The 20,581-nt window shown below is 47.2% G+C and overlaps 1 protein-coding gene across 3 annotated transcripts in view; it reads right to left on the bottom strand.

Moving 5' to 3' along the window:
- The window catches only part of SFSWAP (splicing factor SWAP), an 82,602-nt gene that overhangs the window by 46,415 nt on the left and 15,606 nt on the right, over nt 1-20,581 (bottom strand). For all 3 annotated transcript variants that reach the window (XM_067701246.1, XM_067701244.1, XM_067701245.1), the window contains 3 exons: nt 19,518-19,653; nt 1,518-1,758; nt 378-509 (listed from right to left, as the gene is read on the bottom strand). In XM_067701246.1, the coding sequence (XP_067557347.1) occupies nt 378-509; nt 1,518-1,758; nt 19,518-19,653 (509 nt within the window). The remainder of the gene's footprint in view (nt 1-377; nt 510-1,517; nt 1,759-19,517; nt 19,654-20,581) is intronic.

The raw sequence follows: 20,581 nt of genomic DNA, 5'->3' as shown, positions 1-20,581 counted from the left end.
GAACATTATTTGATGAAAAAAACAAAGTGCAGTGTGTGTCTGAATTTCCACAGCAGATTCTTGAAAAGCATGAATTCCAGCTTTTTATTTTAGGGAGGTTCAACATTTTTAAAAAAACAAAGCAAAACAAGTTAAACAAACAAAAAAATTATAACAATAAAAAAGACAACCACCCCAACTCTAAGTAATTTAACAAGATATATTTATCTAAACACATAAGGATAAAAAAAAATATATGTGTGTGTGTATATATATATATATATATACACACACATATATATACATATATATAAACAATTATGTAGCTAGATTAAAAAAAGAAGCTAAACTAAACCCCAAATACCATTCATCTGCCCCACATAAACTCCTTCACTCACCTTTGATCATTCTTGGCACGAACGCTCGTCTCAAACTTAAGGCCGTTCCTGGCCACGTACTCTGCCAGCTTGTCAATCACGGGCTGAATGTCGGGGGGCGGGGGGATGATGGCGGCCACGGAAGCAAGTGCACTGCAGAGGAGAGCTGGGTCACACACACAGTGCCAGGCCCTCCTCCAGATCAGCGGCAGGGGGGCGGCCAGCAAGGCTGCTGGGGGACTTGCACTGTCTCAGTTCACACCGGCAGGTAAGTTACACACAGACAGGGAGGCCCTTATCTGAGATGACTGGGACTACAGAAAACTAGTCAAAGTCAATCCATTTGAAACAGGGACCAAAATATCATTGCCAATGATGAAAACAGGGGTTTTACTCAAAGTGACACTTAAGGTCATGAACACAGGTTCATCTTTTCTCTCCTCACATTTCCCCCAGTTGCTAATTCTAGAAACAACCAAGGACAAATCAAGTGTGAATTTGTGTATATATATGAAGGTATGCTGGCCAGCGTGACTCATCATCCTTCGTTTCCTGTTTCCTGCCTTAGCATGATCAGGAAGCGGGAACCATCCAAGTGCTCCGTCAAGGCTCCTGAGCGGCTGTCCTGTCAGCTTGAGACGTGCCAGTGCCTCTTAGGAAGTGCTCGCTCACCCGCAGACGCCCTTCAGAGCCCCCTCCACGCTCCCCAGGACAGGCGCGGGGGTCCAGTCCCTGCCTTGCTGGCTCTGTTAGTCGATGGTTAGCTGAACTAACAGCAGATCCGCATTTCCTACCAGCTCGTGAGCCATTCACTTGCATCGGCTTTTATGAAATCCTGCATTTTGGGCAGAAACTGGGCCTCGCTTCACACTGCCCGTGCCTGGTGCTGCCCCGCCGAGATGGCGGCACACGGGAGAGAGCAGATGCTGGGTCAGGGCAGCGGCGCGGGACGCTGTCTGGGAGTTCATTTTCTCAGTGGCTGGACCTCACTGCTACAAGTGCTTATGTCATGACAGTTTCCGTTGCCCAATCAACCCTGCAACTCGGGGATTTGGATAATAAGTACTCAGGTAACGGAGACCCTCTATGTGACTCACACTATAAAGAAGCCCAAACCAAGAACACAGGTGCTCCAGGTGACCAGCAGAAGTGAGAGCATACCTTGTGGTGATGGTGGTGGAGGTCACCCCACTACTCGTCTCTGCTGTGCTTGGGGGGGGCGGTGGCGTGGTCCCTGGAGGGGGCGGGGCCGTGGCTGTCACTCCAGCGGAGCCGGACACGGCCACCCCGGCAGGCAGGGTGCTGTAGTAAGTGGCTACGTCAACCCCTGGAGGGGGAGGTGCCAGGCAGTAGGTGCCGTCGGGCAGCATGTAGTAGCTGTAGTACATGGCTGCCACTGTCGCTGTGAAAAGACACATTTTGGGGGCGTGAGAGTGGCAAAAGACAGGCTAGTTGGTGAGTATCCACAATGCAGGAAAAAGGGACACTTTTCCAAATGCAATATCACTTCTGTCCAATGTCAACCACATCGTTTTGTTTTTCGGATATAAGAAAGGCTGCCCAGGTGACACAGAGTTTGGAAGAATCAGGCAATGCCCAGACACACACCCAGGGACGATGGAAAGTGAACATGCACGGGGACATTCAAGGCAGCCCAACGTGGACCTTCCTACTACACAATTGATGTCCTCCCTAACTGCAGAGCGGGCAGATTAGGACAAAGTCCACTGTCCAGCAGCACTAGCTCCCTTCCTGTGTGGCCTGTGAGGTGATCCGTCTGAGGACTAAACACCCTTCCCTGGCTTCCCCGTTTGACACCAGCTCTCCACTCTCTCCTCTCCTTACTTTTCTCATTTAAACATTTGTCTGGGCATAAATCACAGCCATGTATTCTTAGGTCAGTCTCCCAAGGCACGACACAGAAGCAAAAATAAACAAATGGGACCTAATCAAACTTAATAAGCTTTTACACAACAAAGGAAACCACAAACAAAATGAAAAGGCAACCCACAGGATGGGAGAGAACATCTGCAAATGATGTGAACGACAAGGGCTTAATTTCAGAAATATACAAACAGCTCATGTAGCTCAGTAACAAAAAAAACAAACAACCCAATCAAAAAACGGGCAGAAGACTCAAATAGACATTTCTCCAAAAAAGACATACAGATGGCCAATAAGCACAGGAAAAGATGCTGGACATGGCTAATTATTAGAGAAATGCAAATCAAAACTACAAGGTACCACCTCACACCAGTCAGAATGGCCACCATTAAAAACTCTACAAATAACAAATGCTGGAGAGAGTGTGGAGAAAAGGGAACCCACCAACAGTGTAGGAGGGGATGTAAATTGGTACAGCCACTATGGAAAAGAGTATGGAGGTTCCTTTAAAAACTAAAAATAGAACTACCGTATGATCCAGCAATCCCACTCCTGGGCATATACCCTGAGAAAACTCTAACCGGTAAAGACACATGCACCCCAGTGTTCATAGCAGCATTATTTACAATAGCCAGGACATGGAAACCACCTAAATGTCCATCAACAGAGGAATGGATAAAGAAAATGTGGTACATATGGAATATTACTCAGCCATAAAAAAGAATGAAATAATGCCACTTGCAGCAACATGGATGGAACTTGAGACTATCATACTAAGTGAACTAAGACAAAAAGAAAGACAAATATCATATGATATCACTAATATGTGAAATCTAAAATACGATACAAACGAACTTATTTACAAAATAGAAACAGACTCACAGTCATAGAGAACAATACCAAAGGGGGAAGAGGGAGGGAAGGGATGAATTAGCAGTTTGGGGTTAGCAGATACAAACTACTATACACAAAACAGATAAACAACAAGGTCCTACTGTATAGCACAGGGAACTATATTCAATATTTTGTAACAAACTATAATGGAAAAGAATCTGAAAAAGAATATATATTATGTACAACATTCATATAAATGAATCTGGTATGTATTTCTTATATACATGTAACTGAATCACTTTGCTGTATACCAGAAACTATCACAACACTGTAAATGAACTGTACTTCAATAATAAGCAAACAAACACTTGTCTTGGAAGTCATCTTGTCTACAAAGCTGTGCTGCTCTGAACCCCTGCATGCCTTCACCCCAGCACAGAGACGTACTGCAACTGATTTAAGAAGTCCTGACGGCACTGAGATCGTTTGGGGCTCTATTATTATAAACAGTGAAGTACAATCACTTCCTATATATTTTGCCCACCCATGCAAGTATCTGTAAGATAGAGCCCATTTTTTAAAACAATCAAAATTCCTGTAAATTTATTCATTTTTTATTTGGGGGGAAAATATTCAAAACCAGTGAAATCACAGAAGATCCAATGAACTAATTAAGAATTTAAATTTCTAATCCTGCTGTAGATAAGCAACTGGTTCTGACTACACAGAGATTTAATTTCCTCTGCATTAGAGCATGGTGAGAGATTTTTCTCATTAAGGAATTTTATTTTGATCTTCAGTTAATCTACTTTAAAACAAAAACATTTGCCAATAGTGAGAGCCTTTACACTGACCACAGTTTCCCGCACTGGAAGCTCCGTGGGGAAGGTGTCAGTGGTGCAGCAGCTCACAACCCGTCCTTGACAGCTATACCCCAGCCTTTCCGCCTCGGCTGGGACAACTGCATCACTCACACGTGCTGCAGGCATATCCGCGGCTGGTAGCGACTTACTTTCTATGAATTATACATGTCTGAACTCCCAAGTTGTGAATCGCTGGCTCGATGCCGTGCACCAACCACTGTTCACGTTCACCACAATATTCCACATTTTCAAAAAAAGATGTGTGGCCTCAATATCCTCTCTGTGTGATCTTTAGCACAGAGACATTCAAAGCATATCTCTGAAGGAAGGCGGGGGCAGAGGGCAGGAAAGACACGTTTGTTCTGTAACCCCAGCGCTCAGCACACAGAATCTGTTGGGTGGACAGATGGATTCGATGCTTCAGATATAAGCTTTTCCTAACCCAATCAGGTATTCAAATATGAACAGAGGCTTCTGTGAGCTGTATCATCCTCCTTGAGACGATGGAACGACTTCCCCACACACCCTGCACTCGGTCGAGTGACGGGGGCCCTTCTTCTCACCCCTGGGCACAGACACCGCCACGGAGGAGGGGTGAGGAAGCAACGGCAAGACCAGAGCGTAGCCCCGCCCACAGAGCACCCCCTGTCTTGGGAGGGGCAGCAAGAGCTGCTACTGCCCAAAGTGTCACATCTCAAGGACAGGACAGACACTCCATGTCCCTCCTATGCCAGGTGGCCAGCCTCTGGCCTGAAAACAGGCCAAAATACATCTCAAAGTCGTAGCTACAACCAATGAGGCGTATGGATTAGAACAGTTTACAGTTAAGTGTCAACTATATATTATGCAATTGCAATTTAATGCATTCTTTATGTAACAGAAGTGAATAAATTATTTTCAAAACTAAGGATCATTCCTTTGAAAGAATGAATGCAGATTAACCATCAGTCTGTACCTGAGTCACCCATCAAATTAAACTAAAACAAAGTCTAAAAATAACCCTGCCAGAAAGACGGCAGATTAACTCAGGAACTCACCCATTACAAATACCTAAAAATGCTTGTAAAATATAAGGGAAAAATTTAAATGCATAGCTGAGCTCACAAAGAGAAGAGGCTCCATTTCCATGTGTGAAAATCAAACAAAGCCTCCAAGCCTGAAGGCAGCTCCTAAGCCTTGAGCCAAGTCTTACTCCGGAGGCAGGGATCCCACACTGGAAGGCCAGCCCAGGGCACGCCCCTGGGGATCTTGCAGAGGAGGACAGACTGGAAGCAGAAACCTAAAGACAAGGCACGCAGGATGCCCTCTCACTTCTCACCCACGCGCTCTGTGAGTCCTTTCCAACGAATTCTAATTACACCTTGCAAAGGTGAACAGGAATTTGAAAATCCCTCTGTATCCAAAACTAACCCTGATGCCAATGGAACACCTGAGGCCTGGCGAGCTGAGAACGCAGACTTTGCTGCTGCGGGGTGCCTGCTGGGGCAACGCCACAGCTGAGGGCCCAACAGTGCAGCCAACTGTGCACTGTTTCCCTCAGATTCCCATTTCATGTGCAGGATGTCACAGATGAAAAGATTTTAGGGAGAAGGTTGTTTCTGTCCTTTTCCCCACAGACACTGAGGCCCGGGGCGGATGTGACAGTGATAGGCCAACCTCAGCCCGGAGCCACGCCTGGCCTGGCCTGCCCCCCAATCTATGGTGAACAGTATCATGCCCCTCATTTCATTTGCAGGTGCCAGGGGCAGCTCCAAACAGTGTCTTCTGCCTGCTGTGAAGCCCCTCCTAAGTTTTACCTCCAACAAATAACAAAGGTTGGCGAGGATGTGGAGAAAAGGGACCCCTCATATGCTGCTGGTGGGAATGTAAATTGGTCCAGTCACTGTGGAAAACAGTACGGAGGTTTCTCAAAAAACTAAAAACCAGGGACTTCCCTGGTGGCGCAGTGGTTAAGATTCCGCGCTCCCAATGCAGGGGCCCTGGGGTCCAATCCCTGATCAGGGAACTAGATCCCACATGCAGGCCACAATTAAGAGTTCGCATGCCACAACTAAGGCCACATGCCTCAACTATGGAGCCAGTGACCCACAACTAAGGAACCCGCCTGCCGCAACTAAGACCTGGCACAACCAAGTAAATAAATATTAAAAACAAACAAAAAACCCCCTTGAAATCAAATAAATATATATATAAAAAAATGAAAACACTAATTTGAAAAGATACATGCACCCTAACTTTCAAAGCAGCATTATTTACAATATCCAAGATATGGAAGCAACCTAAGTGTCCATCAGCACATGAGCTGATAAAGAAGATGTGGTGTACACACACACACACACACACACACACACACACACACACACACACAGTGGAATATTGCTGAGCCATAGAAAAGAATGAAATAATGCCATTTGCAACAACATGGATGGACCTGGAGGGTATTACACTTAGTGAATTAAGTCAGACAGAAAAAGACAAATACTGTATGACATGACATATGTGGAATCTAAAAACTAAAATGAGTAAACATAACAAAAACGCAGATACAGAGAACAAACTGGTGGTTACCAGTGGGGAAAGGGAAATGGGGAGGGGCAAGACAAGGGTAGGAGATTAAGAGGCATAAACTATTACATATAAAATAAATAAGCTACAAGGACATACTGTACAGCACAGGGAATACAGCCAATTATTTTACAATAACTATAAATGGACTATAACCTTTAAAGGTTGTGATTCACTATGTTGCGTCCCCGTAACTTACATAATATTGCACATCAACTGTACCTCAATTAAACCAAAGTTTTTACCTCCAGAACCATCTCCCACCCCAGGAGGCCCCTGCTCTGCCCTCCTGCACACACATCCCTGGGGCAGTTCTCTGCGATCAGGGCTATGGTCCCAGAAGGCAAAGCATCTTAAAAGCAGTGAGAGGGAGGCTGCACAGCTCCCAGGTTAGAGCAGGCACTAGAGAAGCGTGTGACAAGCAAAGCCCGCTGACAGCAAGGTGCGTGCTGAGGTATTCCGCAAGAGCAGGAGCCAGCCGCCGGCACCACCCCGTGGCAGACACTGCAGATGTGCGCTCGTCGCTGCAGTGGGGCCTCACAGCTCTTGAAATCCTTGAATTGGAAATCCTTTAAAATGACTACCAACTAGAGAACATGTGTTTTTGTGTACAGCTCCCAACTCAGAAATTCTCACGAATGCTAAGTTTTGAGAATCGCTGGACCAGACAGAGCAAAGGACAGACAGAGGTCTGGCTCCCTGGAGCTCACCGTCCCATCCTAGACACGGGATGGTGTGGTGTGCAGGGTTCCAAAGGGTGCCCGCAGTCCCACTTCTCACCGGGCTTCCAAGGCATAACACTCCTTACTAGGGCTCTTGCTGTTCTCAGGGCTGTCTGTTGAATTTTTAAAGAGGGAATTGGGTTTTACACAAAGTTAAATGCCGATGTGATTTTAATAAACATCATGACAATGTTTACTTAAACATGCCTACTCCAAATAAATCCAAGACAGAGATGCCAACGGGTGCCTCCACTTCCCAAGGGCAGGCATAGCTGTGTGGAAAGATCAAGCCGCTTAAAACCACCGGCACATTCTTAAGCACTTCCTCCCTGACACTCTGTGCGCTCAGAAACGTACAGAGCTGCGGAACCCAGGGTCAGACAGACCTGCCTAATTACCTTCCAAAGCCCTTCTATTCAACGGGCTTCTTGCAAAAATCAGAGCCAATTTACTGATTCTTGTATGTGATCTTAATCTCGTACAAATCTAACTCTCAGAAGAGAATGTAAGCCTTGGAAGGGTTCTTGGAGATCAGCGGGCTGGTCAGCAATCCCTGCTGTCAGTTCAGAAATATAAACGTGTGTCTGTATTAAGAATGAAAGAAAATAGCTTTCCTGAGCTCCGTGGAGAAAAATAAGTATACTCTTAAAAGACCGATCTACTTTATCCACACAAGATCGTGAAAAAGAAGCGCCGTGCTACCAGCTGAGCGGGCCTGGGCAGCAGCAGCAGCAAGACTGCCCGCCCGCCCGCAGCGGCCCTGCCCACCCCCGGCAGCGCCTGGCCCCTTGGCCTCCGTCACTGGATGGCCAACCAGTCTCCATCCACCTGCATCCTTGGGACTTCCCTAATAACTTCAACGGCTTTAAATCCTACGTACACTTGCTGATTCCAGAACTGCTGTCTCTAGCTCTGAGCTGAACTGGTATGTTAAGTGCCTGCTCAACACGCGCACTGGGACATCTCATAAACCTCTCAAAGGGACGCGTCCAGAACACAGCCGTCCCCACACACTGCCGCTCCTGCTTCCTGCGGCCGCGCCTCCTCCCGCTGAGTCAGCCCGGGCTCCGTGGTTTCTCTCGGACCCATACCCGCCTCCTGGGAACCAGAGCCCTTCCGGCCGCTGCCCTAGAGGCTCCAGGGACCCCTTCCTAGACCAGCCAGAGCCCCCATACTGCCCACCCAGCCGCGTCACTCCCCATCAAGGCCCCAGCCACGTTCCCTTTCTGTGAGGCACCTGCCTCGGGTCCCATGCCCCCTCCCCACCACTACCCAAATCGGGCCTCACCCGGGCTTCCTCAGGCCCCTGGGCCCCGGAAGCCTTGGCTCGAGGGCCTCCCTGGTTCCGTCCGCCAGCACTGCGGACTCCCCCAGGGGTGTCGCTGATTCTGCTCCACGATGGTGGGAACGCCATGCACTGCTCTTCCCAGCATGGCTTGCCCGCGATGCCAGTTTGTTCAAGGAATGTACAAGTCACGTGTGGAAGAACAGGAACTGGAATGGCACAGGGCAAAGGCTTCTAGGAGATGGTGGCCTGGAACCTTCCAAACTCTGAAGGGCGATATTCAAACCACAATTCTGGGCCCATCCAAATGACCTACCATGAGTGAGAGCAGAATTAGGGCATTTTCAGACATTCAAGAATCAAAAAAAACGGTCTTCCTGGTACCCTTTCTTCGCAAACTACTGGAGGACATGCTCTAGCAAAATACAGGAGTAAACAAACAAACAAGGAGAGAACAGCACTAACAACACAGGAAAGCAATGAATGGAAGTCAGCGGAACACCCCGGGTTACAGGCTGGGAACACGGCCTGTCCAGATTGGTGCCAGCAGCCAACAGCTCAAGAAACACAGCTGTCGGACTTCCCTGGTGGCGCAGAGGTTAAGAATCCGCCTGCCAATGCGGGACACAGGCCCTGGAAGATCCCATGTGCCGTGGAGCAACTAAGCCCGTGTGCCACAACTACTGAGCCTGTGCTCTAGAGCCCGCGAGCCACAACTACTGAGCCTACATGCCACAACTACTGAAGCCCGTGGGCCTAGAGCCCGTGCTCCGCCAACAAGAGAAGCCACAACAATAAGAAGCCCATGCACCACAACGAAGAGTAGCCCCTGCTCACCACAACTAGAGAAAGCCCGTGCACAGCAATGAAAACCCAACACAGCCAAAACTAAAAACAAATAAATAAATAAATAAATATACTAAAAAAAACCCAAAAAACCAGTCTACTTGACTGGAGAATCTTTTTCTGCCTACAGATAAGAGTTAGCTTTCTCACACTGAAAACCTTTACCTGAGGAGAGGTTAAACTATAGGAGTTTAAACATTAAGCATCAACAACACAATTCAATGGTAAGCAAAATTATCACTGAATTCTGCATTTTCAAGGGGGAGGAAAGTGCCCAATAATCCCAGGGAATGTTAAAAACGTTCAAGGTGCTTCAGAAGTAGAATGAGAGAAATCAAAGCTGAAACCTCCCTCTCTATCCCTTTTCTTAAGACTCTCTTATCCACGCAACTGTCTCTTGATGTCTGTTCTCAAGCCTTCTGGCTTCACCTCATGGACTGGGATAATTTTCAGGACTTCCTTAAAAACCCCTCCTGGCCGCCGTTAGCTCTAGGCAGAGCACTTATCTACTAGCTCTCTATCATATACAATTGATGATACAATTGTGTATCATACACAATTGCAAGGGAAAATTACAGTCAAAACAAAAACTCCCTCAAATTCTACATCCACAGTTTTTAAGTAAAAAAATATGACCCTGGGACTTCCCTGGTGGCACAGTGGTTAAGAATCCGCCTGCCAATGCAGGGGACACAGGTTCGAGCCCTGGTCTGGGAAGATCCCACACGCCGTGGAGCAACTAAGCCCGTGCGCCACAACTACTGAGCCTGCTGCGCTCTAGAGCCCGCGAGCCACAACTACTGAAGCCGAGCGCCTGGAGCCCGTGCTCCACAACAAGAGAAGCCACCGCAATGAGAAGCCCGCGCACCGCAACGAGGAGTAGCCCCTGCTCGCCGCAGCTAGAGAAAGCCTGCGCGCAGCAACGAAGACCCAACGCGGCCAAAAATAAATAAATACATTTATTTAAAAAATAATATATTATGACCCTCCCCATGCCCCGAACACTTAAAAGCTTTCAGCATCTGGATCAGCACATACCGTGTCTAAAAACCCTGGGGCTCCTCTCACCACAGTGAATGGCGGTGGCCCACGGCTGTTAAGGGCTCAGAAGCCAGATGCTCGAGAAGATGGAAGCTCAACGTGGGCTCACAGCAGCCACCCTGCTTAATTTCCTTCACTGTGACATCCAGACAGCCCTGTGTTTAAGGAGAAAGAATCCCCAAACAAAAGGAGACTTGTTTTGCTGTCACCAAACTGGAAGAGGAAAATCTGAAGACTTCTGTAGTGACACGGAGAATTTCTCACTTGTAAACGCACTGGAAACCACCCAAATGGATCCGTTTTAGATACATGAATGTGTGACTCAGGAACTTTAAGGCCAGTGTTGAAAAGCAATTGCTCTTTTTTTTTGCTTCTCAAGATGCCTTGTCTCCAACTATTACTTAAAGTCTTCATCAGTGACCCTCAAGCAAAATGCCCTGGATTTTTCATACCGTGTGGAGGGTTTGGAGGCAAGCTACCTAAGAACAGGTCCTGGGGAGTCCGGGTGGAACCATCAGGCAGCTCAAGCGCGAGACCAGGAGCTCAGGGTGAGGCAGAGCCTCAGGGGTATGGGAGGTGGGAGCCTGCGGCCCGGGCTCTGTGCTGTCAGAAGTCTCCCCTGGGCCCCCGACTGGGGGAAGGACATCTGCTCCAGGGCATTTTGGGGATCTCGTGAGAGCAGAGAATGGAGTCTCCAGAGGAGCTGCACTTGGGAGGGACGACAAAGCATCTCAGGGCAGGTGAGAACGGTGTCGAGCAGGGGTGGCCAGTGCTGGGATGAAAGGTCTGGATGGAGCTGCCGACCTGAGTGGGGGAAGGTGAGAAGGACAAGGCCCAGCAAAAGGAGCCCAGGGAGGAACATGCCGTGCAAACAGCAAAGAACGGAGTCTGGAAGGAGACAGAACCCAGGCAACCCGAGTTCTCTGGGCCACGGACGAATCTGGAGAGACAGGACTTCAACTGAACACAAAGAAAAGGAAGTAAGACTAGTAATGAGATGGAAGGGATCCTGCTGAGCAGGGCCAGGAACTGGGCCCGTGCGCCTGCTTCAGCCCAGCTCGGGAGAGCTCAGGATGCTTTTACATTTTCAAACAGTTCAAAAACAAACCCAAAACAAACCAACAAAACAACACTTCATGATGTAAACATTCTATGAAATTCAAGGTTCGGTGTCCATAAATCAAGGTCTATTAAGGCTCGGCCACATGCCCTTGCTCCCGATGGTCAGTGTGGCTTTCATGCTCCACCAGCACCAGCAGCCGCCACAGAGGCTGCTCGGCTGCCACACTGGAAACGCTTACATCCTTTACAGAAAAGGTCTGCAAACCTGCTGGAGAGTTTAGAAAACAAACCGAGGCCCAAAATACCACCATTATCGACTATAAGGAACACAACAGTCACAGCTGAAAAAAACCAAGTCACCAACCAAGGAGAAGATGGATGGAAGTGGATGTAATCATGCTGAATGCCAAAGAGAAACATTAAAAAAAAAACACAAAAGAAAATGACAGATATGGAAGAAAAAGATGATCCAAAATAAGGAAGCTGGTGTCTTTTAAAAGAAGTTCAGAGGTATAACAGAAAATAATTTCCCTGAAATGAGAACTGCATCTTTGACTGAAAGGGTATACAATGAATTCCAGGAAAACGGGGGGCTTTATGCTGATTACGTTATTAAAATGTAAGGGCAAAGAGAATTCTTCACGTATCCAGTCAGAAAAAGCAAGCTCTTAAGGGGTGAGGGAGGGGAAGATGGAGCTGGCCTCGCCCCTTCCACAGCAACATGCAGCCACGCCCCCAGGTTCCAGGCAAGTGTGGCGAAGTGTACTATTCGCTGCCTAGTCGCTATTTATGTCAAAGGGCGGCAGACATTTTCAAACATAAGATCTCAGAGGACAGCACCCAGGAGCAACTAATGAGAACCAACCAACTCACTCACTCAACTAGTCGGTGGCAAAAGTCAGCCAACCCAGGTTTCTCTGATAGGAAGGACCATGTGAGATTCTAGTTTACAAGATCTCAGAGAAAGAAAATACAACCCAAGTATTTTATACCCAGGCAAGTTTTCCTTCCTACACCAGGGTCAACGGCAGGCACTTTTCAAGAATGCATGAAATGGAACCCTTGTAAAACTGACTTGTTTATGAAATTCAAACAACCAAGAAACGAATCAGATAAAGAACTCAAAGACAGATGCTCTGACAAAAAAACTAATCCGCAGAACTCAGACTAACCAACCAGGGAAAAGAACAGAATGTAAATACTACTTTAAACTCTCACAATCTAAACACGGTATTTCTTAAAAAAAAACCTCGCAGTTAGGGGAGGGGTGAAGGGAAGGCATTTTAATAGTGCTGAATTTTCTCTACTTTCTTAGTTGATTAATAACTCTAAGATAAAAAACATAGCTTGAAAAAACCCCTACAATTCCAACCTCTCTGATGTTCTCCTTTTAGAACTGAATTCTTGAGGTATGGAAGAAACTTTTAACTGAAGTTCAGGAATTACTTCATTTTCATTTTGATTACAGTTCTTCAGCTAAATTCAAGTAAAATTATAAAGCTTATTTCTACTTTAACACAAATATTTCTATCTATACATTAACTTTTTAATCTGTCTTTGCATAAAAATTATCTTTGTATTCTAAAGATATGAGCTTTCTTTTTTTCCCCTTTTTCCCACAATAGCTCAGTCTTCTTCACTGTGTCAATGATGCTCACTTAATGTTAAAAATGGCTATTTCTGGATGGTGGCATCTTGGGTAATATTTTTACTTTTTCCCTTTTACTTCTCTTGAATTATAGTACAGCTACTTCTAAAAAAGAGCTTGCAAGGTAAGTAAAGCATTTCAAGGTCACGACTTTGCAGAAAAAATGCTAAAAACAATAGCAAAACCACATTTTAAAAACTGGGAAGAAGCATGAAAATATCTACTGCAGCCATGTGACGTGGTTTAATTTCACTTAAGCTATTTATAGACCGAAACATCAAAAAACCCAAGCTGGCATTTTATTTAAAAAAACTGCACGCTGTAATAGTGGGTGGTATTTCAGCATTACTGCTTCCGGCATAATTTATTTTTATTATGCTTTTTTGCAAGGATTTATAGATAAATAGCAGAAGTCAACTAAATAATAACAGAAAACAGCATGAAAGACAGTTCACTGTCAGGCTAATAAATGAAAGAGATTGTTTAAGTTTCGCATATCTATATTTAAGGAGCTTCTAGAAAAAAATTCTTTTAAAATAAAAATAGGGGCTTCCCTGGTGGTGCAGTGGTTGGGAGTCCGCCTACCGATGCAGGGGACACGGGTTCGTGCCCCGGTCTGGGAAGATCCCACATGCTGCGGAGCGGCTGGGCCCGTGAGCCATGGCCGCTGAGCCTGCGCGTCCGGAGCCTGTGCTCCGCAACGGGAGAGGCCACAGCGGTGAGAGGCCCGCGTATCGCCAAAAAAAAAAAAAAAAAAAGATGCTTTTCTTCCTAGACTGCCAAATCTAGGAAAACCTCTGATCAGCAGAAAGTAAATAACAAGGGACGACTGAGTCCATTCTAAGGTGATTATTAAACACCAAGTAATGTAAAAAGACGGAAAAGCTCAGTGACTTCAGCTGCCTGGACGGGCCCCAGCCGGTGGGCTCCCTCGCCTCTGTTCGGGACACAAGCTGTCACAAGGACTGCTTCAGCCTCAACAGGATACAGGGAGAGCTGACAAAACAGTCTTGCCATTAAAATCTCAAAACTGCAAAGAATTAACTCAGGATACGAGTGTTTCAAATGAGCATCACACACACCTGCAATTTTTCTGAGAAGGTTCAAAGTGGTACAAATGGCCAGGGAAGGAGTCACCCCCTCACCCTGAACCCTCTTCTAAGCGCACCGCTGGTACCAGTCTCTTACCTGCCCCTCTAGTCTCACACCAAACGCCCCCTTCGGCCCCACCCTCGCCCACCAGGAGCCCCAGGCAGAGCCTCCAGCTGCCGCTGTGCCCTAACCCTACTCCATTCGTCCTCCCTGAGGGACACACAGGGCATCTCAGTCTTTTGCTGCTAATAAAAATCGTTCTTACAGTGAGCATTCTTGTAAGCTCAGTCTTTACACACGTAAGCTCAGTTCTGGGTCAAAGGCGTGCATTTTAGGTTCTGGTCTACACGGGCAGCTTGCCCTCCACAAGTCTAACACTCCCACCAGCAACATGATGTCGACCTTTTTTCCTTCTTTGCTTACGTGACAGTTGAAAAATGGCGTGTCTCTCTTTTATTTAATCTCTATGATTACTAAGAAATTCAAATAGGTATACATGAAACAACATTTCCCACAGCCCAGAAACCTCGATTTTATCTGAAGACTTATAATTTCAAAGTGTTCTTGTGTGCCTGCGAATGGGTATTTTTCCACCATAACAGAAAGTCTCGGATTCTTCATATATTTGCTGTAGCCTGATTTAAATGAAATGTTGGATTTTATTTTCCACGGAGGTTAGGTTCTAAAGTCAGCAGATACAATGCCATCTGAGTGAGCAGCAAGGGTAAACCTTTAAAAAAATTTTTATGGTCATTTTTACCTTTGTGAATTATTCATACTGCAGTTCACTTTTCTACTGGGCTATAAGTTGTTTTCCTATTTGACTGTAAAAGCTGTTTCTGTTAGTTTTTTTCTGCTTTCTCAACGGTTTTGTTTTTTCCATTAGTTGAATATAATGTCTGTTGGCTTAAAATAGATGATTCTTGTTCTGTTATTTTCGGGCTTCCCTGGTGGCGCACTGGTTAAGAATCCACCTGCCAATGCAGGGGACACGGGTTCGAGCCCTGGTCCGGGAAGATCCCACATGCCACGGAGCAACTAAGCCCGTGCGCCACAACTACTGAGCCTGTGCTCTAGAGCCTGCGAGCCACAACTACTGAAGCCCGCGAGCCTAGAGCCCGTGCTCCGCAACAGGAGAAGCCACCGCAATGAGAAGCCTGCTCGCCATAACTAGAGAAAGCCCACTCGCAGCATCAAAGACCCAACACAGTCAAAAATAGAATAAATAAACAAATCTATTAAAAAAAAACAATTAGGGGGCTCCCCTGGTGGTGCAGTGGTTGAGAGACTGCCTGCCGATGCAGGGGACACGGGTTCGAGCCCTGGTCCGGGAAGATCCCACATGCCACGGAGCAACTAAGCCCGTGCGCCACAACTACTGAAGCCCGCGAACCTAGAGCCCGTGCTCCGCAACGGGAGAAGCCACCGCAATGAGAAGCCTGCGCACCGCAGCAAAGAGTAGTCCCCGCTCGCTGCAACTACAGAAAGCCCGCGTGCAGCAATGAAGACCCAACGCGGCCAAGACTAAGTAAATAAAATAAATTAAAAAAAAAAAAGTCGTTACTTTCCTGAGAACTCTCACATCTGGCACGTACACCTGGAAGTAGTTTTGCTGTTGGATAAAAGGTGAGGCTCTAACGGGATCTGTTTTCCGAACAGCTTTTCATAAGCCAGTCCTTCCGCGTTTGAACCTGTCTCGGGGGGCGCACTCACCCCTCCCCGCTGCAGGGCCTCCTGGGTCTCGGGCCGGGGAGGCCCCGGAGGCACTAACACACCAGGCCAGGGCACTCCTCTTTAGAACGCTGAACTTTCTGCTTTTTACCAGCAGAGTTTTTCACTTAAACTTTTTCTGGTTAAACGTACTGTAATTACGTATTTAATTAAAATTTATGCAAACAGATGAAATCTGAGTGAGAAAAGAGAATTACTGATTCTGTGAAAATGAAACTGAATCCTTTGAAAAGATCAGAAAAAAACACCAATTGCTTAAAAAACAAAAAACTGTTGTGGAACCCAAGGAGGGAGAAAGAACTGTGAAAGCCCTGAAGTAAGACACTGCAAGCTTGCGGTTCTGCTCTTGGGCGCCTGGCGTGCACCTCACCTCACAGAACTCAGGCTGGCTGTGCTGAGGACGCCCGTCAGAGGCAAGGCCGTGGCCCACGTCAGAAGTGGGTCAACAGCAGCACGTGTCAGGCACGCACGTATGTAGCATTTTCAGACCTGTTTGAATCGCACGTTTTGTGTAAACCACCAATTACTTAGGCCTCCCAAGGACTTCTACTGTAACATCTCATTTTATTATCTGATGAGCCATGTCGCCTTTATTTGCCTCTTTTTCAAATTTTTCATATTCTTTCTTGCTACTTTTTAAGATAACCATAGACTCTAATTACAAATAAAAACATCTTTGAGAACCCAAGTACAGGTGTCTGTGTTCATTTCTTCTAGGCATTTTTCTGATCTAGATCCAAATTCTAAGGCCGCCTCTCCCATCCTGTGACTCCCGGATGCTAGATGGGCTGTTGTCATGGCAACCCAAGGGGCCGATCCTGGAGGCAGGGCTCTCAGGGAACATTTTCTCCACTAGGCACTGCCCCTCCCCTCTTCACAAAGCGGCCCGTGCTCAGGTCTCCACTTCTACACCACCCATTCACTTCCCACCCGGGTGGAGTCTAGCTTTTGTCCTCTCCATTTTAACGAAACTGCTCTCACTTCCCAGCACGATGCGTTTAAATCTGTGTGAAATCTGAAGGCCACTTGACAGCCCCTCCCCAGCTTCTGGGCAGAGCTGACTACTGCTGAGCACGGTCTCCACAGAGAAGCTCTGCGACCTCCCTCTGTCCCGCTGCCCAGGTACCCTCCTGCACCCACAGAGCAGAGGCTGGACACGGGCACCTATGAGTAGCATCTGGCTTGCCTTATGTTTTGTATTTTTATAAAATACGCCTTGTATTTTTACAAAATATGAATTCACTGCTGACATTTGTAAGTTGAGATGTTTCACCTAAACACGCTAGGTTCCTTGCTTCTCTGGAAAACCCAGAACCTGGTCCCAGCCCTCTGGCATGGCTGAAACCCACGTCTCAGCAGAACACACTCTGTCAGCACCGACTCCCTCCTTCCCCTCCACTGGCCTGGGCACACGTGAGGCTGGCCCCCAACGCAGCGTGTGTGTCCATCACCAGGCATAACCTCCATACCGCCTCTCCTACTCGTGTCTGTCACTCTTGCATGTGTGAAGAAGATGACTGTCAAAACAATTATTTCACTGAGGGGAAGAGGTGGTCACTAACTGGTGCCCCACTGCTGGAGCACCTCCGGCTGGGGTCAGGGGTCAGGGAGGGGACCAGGACACCCCGCCCATGGACTGGCCTGCAGGGTTTGCCTAGAGCAAGGGTGGGATTTCCCCCGGGCGAGAGGCTGTCAAGGGTCACCCTGGCCTCTGGGGCCCCTGATGAGTGGCAGGAGGGACTGAAGTCATGGGGCTCCAGGCTCCCTGGGTCCTGCCCACCCCTCTCATCCTCCAGCTAGCCGTGACTCGGCCCAGGCCGTGGTCAACAATCAGAGCGTGGGACCTCGCAGTAAAACCCCGAGTCACGGAGTGGCCTCCCTCGGCTCCCCTGCCCAGTCCTACAGGCTATGTAGAAACACAGAGCCATTACCGACCTCGTAGTTAACTGCACGCACACTAGTGATTAGCAGCGCGAATAACCGGATAACGGCCACTCAACCCTGAATTTTTATTCCTTTCCGATGCAAGAAGTTTAATAGCTCTAGAAATCTAGAGGAGGCAAAGGGACACTGCATTCAACTTGTGCAAATTCAAAGACAGGTGTGAAAAGAGAAAGCAAGGAAAAAGGAAGCCAGAGACGTACCACTCAGTGAGCTTATAACCTGGACTGAGGTAAAGATGGGGGCAGAAGCTCCCGGTCACGCCCAACTCCTGATTCACGGGCTTCCCCCGGGTGGGCTGGCTGTCAGTACTGAGAGCCCCGTCGGGAGGCATGAGGAGTGATTTACAAAGTGCTTCCCTGGTGGCGCGGTGGGTGAGAGTCCGCCTGCCGATGCAGGAGACACGGGTTCGTGCCCCGGTCCGGGAAGATCCCACATGCCGCGGAGCGGCTGGGCCCGTGAGCCATGGCTGCTGAGCCTGCGCGTCCGGAGCCTGTGCTCCGCAACGGGAGAGGCCACAACAGTGAGAGGCCCGCGTACCGCAAAAAAACAAAAGAAACAAAGAAAAACAAAGCGCTGCAGGGATTACCGCCCACTCTGACGCCCACTGCACCCCCAGCCCAGAACCAACAGGCAGGTAAGATGAGACCGCACCAGATCCGCTCTTTGATTTGAACATTTAAAGAAACTGTATTTAACTTGATTTATGCATTAAAGAAATTATCTGAGTTCTCTAAGACATTTTTTTAAAGACACATACATTAAGTTCACTCAAGTAATTGATTTTTGAAGTCTAAAAATGTTAATTTAGCACATCAAAATTACACATTGCATGCCAGTGCCAGACGGGAATGGCAAAAGGACACAGTTATCATTTTTAACAAAAGCTTCTTCCTAAAGTGACAAGCAGCTTACGTTTTAAAAGGGAATTAACCTCAGGCTGACCCTCCAATCTCTAGCTGAGAGTGACAGGCTTTATAAATTCATTGTATCAGGTGTCCCTGTGAAGTAGGCTGAACAGATGAATTCCCGTGGCTTTGCTAAAGGTTCTTCTCATTCAGTATTTAACCTCTGAATAAAATAATTTTAAAAAGACCTGATAATGAGACCAAGGTTAAATACTTTCAAATGATTTCTTGAATAGAACTTCAAGATTCACCTTCTATTAATAATCTTTAAGTAATTAAAAAGAGAAAAGAGTAGCAACCAGCAAGAGCAAGTAGGAACTGTAGCCAATTCCGAGGTGCACATTAGACCCCTGTGTCCTTTAGGAAAGCAACCCCGGCAAACAGCGGCACAACACATGTCCCCCGACGCCCACTTTCCCCGTCCTTCTTAACAGAACTCTGCTTTTGTTTAGGGCAGCGATGTAGCCGACTGAAAGCCCACTTCCCAGCCTGTGCTGCAGGACAGCAGGACCATGAGAAACTGCTTTCTGCTCTTGCTCTTCCTCTTCATCCTTCCTGGAATGCAGGGCTGATGCTGGTGATGGGGCAGCCATCTTGCCAACGTGAAGTGACAGGCAAAAGGATGAGGCCACATGCTAAGGGTGCTTAACATGAACGCTCCTCATGGCACCTCTACCGGACCTGCAAACCTACCCCCGCACCTGACACCCTGCCCGGAGGCGCACAGTGAGGTACTCACAGTCAGTGGTGTACTCCACCTGGGAGGGCTGCACGGCCGTGCCATCTGCCGTGGGTGCAGTGGGGGCAGGACTGTCGGCCTGGGCTTTACGGACCAGGGCCGCAAGGGGGTGATCTGGGTCCACCACCTTCAAAGGCTGCAGAGAGAGAGGGTGCAAGGTCACACCACATCCTGCATTCTGAGTCACGCAGAACCCTTCTGTGGCAAGAAGGCTCTAGGACGGTGTCTACGCTTCAGAAAAACCTCAGCACACGCATGCACGCAGCACACACATGCACACCACACCCACACACGTGGGCAGGCGCACAGAGGGAGGCCCTGACCGTGGCCGACGAGAACTCTAGCTGGTTTTGAGTTCCAGAGGAACTGAATAAACAAATCACCTCAATCTTCCGAATGACATGAAGGAAAAGGAGGGATGACCAAGACTAGATTGCTGCTGAGAAAAGTGTAAGCCTCCAAATTCACTCAAAACCTCAAACTCTGTCCATCCTTAAAGCAATTTCTGATTTTTAATCACCAACAGCTTTTAAAGCCCAATCAATCAGCCACACTGCGTGACTGCTGAAATGACATGCTTAGGTCTGATGAACCCCTGTTTTTTCACATCACAAATGGCACAATGAATGGTGTGGATTAACTCCTTATAATAAGAATGAAAAGAAAATTTTTCTTTAATTTATGTTTCTCACTAATACATTATGCTATCCGTGACAGTAACAGACTATTTCAAGCGGCACATACCCTGGACACCTATGAAATCTAATCCTGTTTTAATAAAACCTGCATGAAAAAGTAATTTTCCAAGTCTTAACCAACATTTTACTTAAACTAAATATCCCAAACAGTAAAACTATAACAAAATGAAAATAAATTGCTTGTGATTTTATAAAATGGGATATATAAGCAATAAAGGGAGCAAATCCTTTGCCACCAAGCCAAACAAAAAGGCGAGATACACGTCAATGCTAGTAAAATTAAAAAAGCTATCAAACAAAGAAATGCCTGCTTAACAGTTTTCCGAAGTTAAATGAGCAGTTTCGCCATGGCATAAAGCTACAGCT

Source organism: Pseudorca crassidens, chromosome 12 (genome assembly GCF_039906515.1).
Source record: "Pseudorca crassidens isolate mPseCra1 chromosome 12, mPseCra1.hap1, whole genome shotgun sequence".
NCBI classification, from domain to species: domain Eukaryota; kingdom Metazoa; phylum Chordata; class Mammalia; order Artiodactyla; family Delphinidae; genus Pseudorca; species Pseudorca crassidens.
This window is presented reverse-complemented; position numbering and strand designations above follow the sequence as displayed.